This window comes from Pseudopodoces humilis, chromosome 5 (assembly GCF_049639895.1).
Source record: "Pseudopodoces humilis isolate 2021_Gansu_Grassland_sample_001 chromosome 5, ASM4963989v1, whole genome shotgun sequence".
NCBI lineage: Eukaryota > Metazoa > Chordata > Aves > Passeriformes > Paridae > Pseudopodoces > Pseudopodoces humilis.
Window position 1 is genome coordinate 72683365 of NC_142204.1, and position 6220 is coordinate 72689584.

General features: G+C 46.2%; 1 protein-coding gene across 2 annotated transcripts; it reads left to right on the forward strand.

Annotated features, from left to right (window-relative positions):
• Positions 1-367: 367 nt before the first annotated feature.
• Positions 368-5980, forward strand: LOC102109210 (protein Mis18-alpha-like). Of its 2 annotated transcripts, XR_015772504.1 has the most exons (6): positions 368-647; positions 745-811; positions 1458-1580; positions 3440-3533; positions 4245-5515; positions 5607-5980. XR_015772504.1 is itself a non-coding variant. In XM_005533418.3 (5 exons), exons 1-5 carry the CDS (start codon positions 446-448, stop codon positions 4323-4325), a joined length of 567 nt encoding a protein of 188 aa, XP_005533475.3. In that variant the 5' UTR covers positions 368-445; the 3' UTR covers positions 4326-5980. The 2 variants fall into 2 exon arrangements, 1 of the variants encoding a protein (XP_005533475.3); XM_005533418.3 differs by having other exon boundaries at positions 4245-5980.
• The last annotated feature ends 240 nt before the right edge of the window (positions 5981-6220 follow it).

Below are 6220 nucleotides of genomic sequence, written 5' to 3' on the forward strand. Positions count from 1 at the left end.
CCCGGAGGGTGCTGGCACTGCCCAGGCTCCCCAGGGAATGGGCACGGAGCCGAGGCTGCCGGAGCTCCGTGAGCCTTTGGACGGCGCTCCAGGGATGCAGGGTGGGGTTGTTGCGGGGCCTGGGCAGGGCCAGGGGCTGCCCTGGATGATCCTTGTGGGTCCCTGCCGCCTCAGGAGGCTCTCTGAATTAGGCGTGACTTGATAAAACGCTTCATAAGAAAAGGATGTACTGGAATAACCACATCCTTTCCATTGATTCCATGACCTTACGAGCTCGAAACGCCCTCGACACGCGGGGCCGCCTTCGGAGCCGGCCCTCGACGGGGCGGGCGGGCCCCAGGAGCAGTTCCGGGGCGGTCCCGTCGTCACTGCCGCTTCCTCGGCGGGCGATTCGAAGGTGGTGTCGGGGGCCGCTGCCGGTCCCTCGTCAGGCAGGCGGGACACGATGGAGCTGTGCCCGGAGCTGGAGAACTCGCTGTCGCTGCTGGAGCCGGGCGGCGGCCGGCCCGAGCAGCAGCAGCGAGAGCGGCGGGCGGGCGCGGCCCCCATGCCCATGGTGTTCATGTGCTCCGGCTGCAGGCGGCCCGTGGGCGACACCTCGAGCTGGGTGGTCAATGACGAGGAGAGCGGCTGCATCCTGCTGCGCAGTGAGTGCCAGCCCTGCCACAGCGGCGCGTCACTGCGGTCACTGCCGCCATCCCTCCCTCCCTCCTTCCTTCCCTCCCTCCCTCCCTCCCGCTGCAGGTGCGGCCGGCAGCGTCGCCGTGGACCCGGAGCGGAAGGTCTCCAAGCTCCCCGGCGAGTGCGGATGGTGAGCGCCGGTGCTGGCTGGGCACAGTCCCGGGGGAGTCGGGGGTTCCCGGGAAAGGCGCTGAGGACAAGGCCGGTAAAGGGCCCGGAGTGCTCGTGTGCCCCCGAGAGCCCCTGGAACTCTTCTTTGGGGCGGTCTGTGCAAGCGGCTTATAGCCTAAGGGAGAGGGATTTCTCGCAAGGACGTGTCGTGACAGACAAGGGGAATGGCCTTAGGATGAAGGAAGGCGGGTTTAGATGAAATATCAGGAAGAAATCCTTCTCTGTGAGGGTGCAGAGGTCCTGGCACAGGTTGCCCAGAGAAGCTGTGGCTGCCCCTGGATCCCTGGAAGTGTCCATGGCCGGGTTGAACAGGGTTTGGAGCACCCTGGGACAGTGGGAGGTGTTCCCGCTTATGGCAGGGGGTGGAATGGGATGAGCTTTAAGGTCCCTTCCACAATTTAGTGATTCTCATGGTCTTGCTGAGGTCAGTCAGCCTGAGGGGCTGTTGCAAACTCAGGCTGAAAGATGAATGCTCGTAATTTACACTGCACAAAGCAAGAATGAATGCTTTAAAAAATTGTAATGCATGATTATTTTTAGAAAATGGATGGAGAGAGGTGCTTCCTTTTATTTTCTTCTGAAGAAATGTTATTTCTTACTTACAGCGTGGTAGAAACCTTGTTCTGCTCTGGCTGCTCGAGGACACTTGGCAGCATCTACAGGTGCACCCCAAGGCATCTCGACTACAAAAGAGATTTGTTTTGTTTCAGTATCGACTCTATTGAAAGGTAAATGCAGAATGTTTATGGGTCAGCCTGCCAGCTTCACTTCACGAGCCAGGCATCGAACTCAGGCCACTCCTCAAAGTCTAGAGGTAGTTTTTTTCTGCTGTTCTGTCCCAGAGTGGTTTTCTGTATTGCTGCTGTTGTTATCATAGTGCTCACTTGTGAGGAAAATCACCTGTGTAAGGCAAATCCTAGGAAAAAAAAGCAAAGCAAAACAAAACAACCAGGTCTGACTTTTGTATGAGAAATTGCATTCCAGCCAAGAAAATATCACCGGGTCCAGGGCACAGGAGGATTCCTTCTCATTTGATTGGAAGAGCAGAGAAACCAAGTTCCAAGTAGGCCTGGAACTTGGAGTTAGCAGTTAGTTAGTTAGGAGTCAGCATTATCAGCAGTAAGTGTGGCCAGAGGGGCTCGGGCAGAACTTGGCATGGCTCTGACCTGTACTGGCCACATCTGCTCTGTCCTTGCTAAGGTGGGCGAAGGCAAATCTGAGAACTGAGTCTGTGCTTGAGACGCTCACTCAGCTGTCTTAAAATCTGCCTAGAAAATGAAAGCATGCTTGGGTTTAGTTGGCTTATAGCACTTTAAAGTGGTCTTAAAGTATTCTTCAGTAACTATATCCTGAATTAAGGCCCCATGCCAGAATTCTTTTATGCAAGCATTGTTCTAATAGACAGTGATTGTTCATCTGGACTAGTTTTACTGTCTCTTTTTTTAATGTCTTCTGGTTTTTTTTGAAGTTCCCATTCATTTTGCTGTATTGCTGTGAATGTTCACCCTTGCACTCTGTGCAACTTTTCTTTAAAAACTCTTTTTTCTGTTTCTCTGTTTCTGCTGTATCTCGTCTGTATTTTTCTGTCTCTTCCCGGATTTCTTAGCCTCCTTTGGACTGAATTCTTTTGGGATCCTCCCTCGTGGGGAGCCCTGCTGATCTCAGTTCTTTTGATTTGAAGAAAATTCTCGAGCTCGTTAGAATCTTGTTTCTCGTGTTTATTAAAAGGTCATCACAAAGCTTGACAGGTCTCTCCAGGCTGGCTACACAAGGTTAATCTTTGCAATCTGGTACATTTCTTTCTTCTGATGGTACAAACAAGGCCTCGTGGCACACCTCGTGTCTGATGCACAGAATGGCCCCCAAATACGCAGTTCTTTTATCTTTATACCTCTTTTTACCCAATTAACAATAGACACGTATATTATTTTTCTTAATGACCCAATGACCCATCACCTCTGTGCTGCACTGTGGCATTCTCTATCCAATCACTTACTACTACCCAAAAACCTCTATGAGAAGAACATGAAGAAGAAAGAAGAAGGGACAAGAGACAGCACTGTAAATCCTCCATCCTGTCTCCTGTTCTCTAAACTAACTTTTTCACCCAGTGATTTAAGAAAACTCTCTAATCTACACACTTACACCTTTAGCTTTTCCCATCTAACTTTAACATTTGTTTTCATGTATCACCATGACAACATGCTCATGAATTTCATATTATATGAAATTCAGTGTTTTTCTGGATCTTATAACTAAGTATCAGAAACAAGGGCACACACTCTGTATTCCAGACTCCAACACTCTGGACAGTGGTTTTGGGGTTTTTTCTTCATTCCACAGCTATGATACTTTGTTTTTTCCATGGTAGTAAAATTCTCTAAAGCACTAACCTGGTTGCAGCCTATAGCACTTTCTTGGAGAGTAATGCTGCTTCTCCCAGCCAGCGCTGCAGTGTTCTCGGTGTCTGTGCAATTTTTCACTGTATCCTGTAGCCCCACAATCCATGGCTGTCTCTCAGGGTTCTGGAGGAGTGCCATGTTTGGATTTTTGTGGGAAGTGCATGATTTGAACTGTGGCATCTCAGCTATATTTTAGGAAGCCCAGAGAAGCAAGCTGATCTTCACGAGGAACCGCTTACTCTTGAAAGTCGAGCTGTCTTGCAAGAGGTGCTGCAAAAGGTGAGATTTAACCTTATATCATTCTTTGTTTACATTACCTCTGTAAAACCTTAATATGCTTCAATAGTTTCTGCAGAACAGCTTATTTCACCCATAGCAATTCAGTGCATTGTAACATGTCCTGGACTGCTTCATGTCACTGGTGTCTTGTGTTACACAAGATTTTCAGTCACTTTCCCTTCAATTTTCATGGTAATTAGCATTTTCTGTTTATCAAGCACAATATTAGGTTCCTATTTATGTCTCAGTAATTTGATATATTGTTTCTAGCTAGTTCTGATTCACTTCTCCACATCTTCAGTTCACTTTTAGTCATGTTTCTTCTGCCTTTTATGGAAATGGACTAAATGCTTTTGCTGTAATTTTGTCTTGAAATACTACATCATAAATCAGGTTGATGTTTTGCTCTCCGAAAATCTTGAGACTGCAGGTAGGAAGAGTTGGGACAAAATAGGGTAAGGAAGCTGAAGGTTGTCCAGCAAACGCTGAGTGTGTGGCTTTGACGCTTACCAAAGCTGGCAAAAGTTACTGTGTGGACAGTCAATGTTAGAGCTGGGTAAGCTTTCAAAGGATGAAAGTAGCAGGGAAAGAATCATATGAAAAGAATTGGTGATGTGAGATCAGATTTGAGCTCTTTCCGACGTCCACACATGCTCTTTGAGTTGTCAAATTCTGTGTGTAACCAAGTGCCTTTCCCTGGTTCTTTTGCAGGTAGATATGATACTGAATGCTCTGGAGACAAGACTGACCACGATTGAGTCCCGTGTGGCTACTCTGCACAGGCAGGTCTGAGAGGAAATACATCTTGAACTGTGGGAGAAAGGCGAACGTGAAACTTGGCCCTGTAATCCTCTGGAATCTGTGGGAACATTTCAAAGGCTGTGAGAGAGCTGAAAGCCGTGGGTGGCCTGTCCTGTGGGGGAGCAGTGCTGACCGAGGCTGTGTCCCAGCCAAGGAGAACCTCTTCTGTCCCTGAAGATGATACACCAGAGGTTTTCTTAATAAAGTCTTCTGACCAGTCCTGTAGACTTGTGGTTTAATAGAAAGGTTTATTTAAATTTTTGTCTCTGAAACCAAAGCATTTATCTCCTGCCTTCCCTGCTATTCAGTATCTACTAAACTGGGTATGCATTTTCCTAAGCAAATGAAAAACCTCCCTGTGATTCTGTAATTTCCAAAAGAACAGCATGAAGTCACTTTTCTTTTTCTTGTCTCCATAGCTTTAGCTTGATTTGTGCTCAAAGACAGGAATGACTCAATAACCGTATGTGGTGAATTGTTAGTTTGGTGGGGGTTTGTTGCAAGTTCAGGGCTAAAATATGTAAGAAAAGGCTTTTTTTGCGCCGGTGTTGAAGGTCAGTTGTTTTACAGCTCCAAAGGGAGGAAACTAAACCAGGCTGATGGCGACACTCCTTTAAGCAAGGCTTGCTATATATTTGAGCAATTAATTCAGCAGTTTTGTTGTGTTAATGCTGGTATTTCAGTTGTGTTTGGTTTTCTGGGCATTTGACTAATTGTCAGTGTTTCTCATACAGATGAGTGTTGCACCTAGCGTTTTTCAATAAAAGCAAGCAGTTGTGGTATAAAGCAAGAATAATCTCCAAAAGTGGTTCAGGTTTTGGTTTTGTTTTTTTTTTTCCTTTGTTACCCAACACTACTTGGCTTTACTACTGTGAGCTTTAAAAAGTTTTCTCCAAAAACTCTGAATTAATTTCCTCATTCTACCCCATTGGTAGGCACTGCTTCTCTTGGAAAAGCTTCTGCCCTCCACCTTCACTGCCCTGTTTTGAAGTAGTGCTCCAGTTCAGCCTGTTGTGATGGGTCTTACATCCTTTTCTGTACAGGTAACTGAAACATTTTGTTATTGACAGACCTGCCAGAGGAGCTTCCATTACTGCAGTGTCATTTGTGGGGCAGTTTCTGCTCTAACAAGTTTTTGAATGCTGCTTAAGAGCAATAGACCTCATTCTGGATGTCTGAAGGTGAGAGAAAAGATGGTTGCATCCTGGGAGCCTGATTTTGGAATGTTTTATGGAATTGGCTGAATAGCTTTTACTTCTAAGGTTTCTGTAGTCTGTCCATGGCAGGTCCAGCCTGTGCTTCAACTTGGAGCCCTCAGTCTGCAGGGAAATGAACCTTTGGGGAAGTTCTTACAGCTCTGCTTAATGATTTATGAATTATGCTGATTTTCTGGAAGTAGGCTGTCCGTTCCGACCCATTTTCTTCTCTCTCCCTGAAGACTATACCTGCTGAAAGGCTGAGGTGAGACCAAGATATCTGACTGTGTCTTCCTGAGGCTGAAGCCTCAGTGTTTACAGTCAATGATGAAATAGTGGAAGATGCTAAAGACTGCAAACTTTGGGGTTTTTGCCTTGAATCCCCAGATTCTCTCTGCAGCTGTGCCCTGTATATCTCTTAAAAGAGTTTCTGGCTTTAGAAAGGTTTTTACATTCAGCAATATTTATCTATAACTCAATTAAAAAGAATCCTACTATATCAACGTGGTGTTAATGACTTTGTTGGAGTTGGTTAATTAAAGCAAATCATTGATAAAGGGTTTGAGCATCCCTTGGTTGGAGCTGTCAGCTCTTATTTAATTTCTCCTCATTCCTTTAATTTCTTTCAATTGTTTCTTCAGCAATCACTGCAATTGGGATAGCCAATAAGGACAACAGCATTTCTGCCCA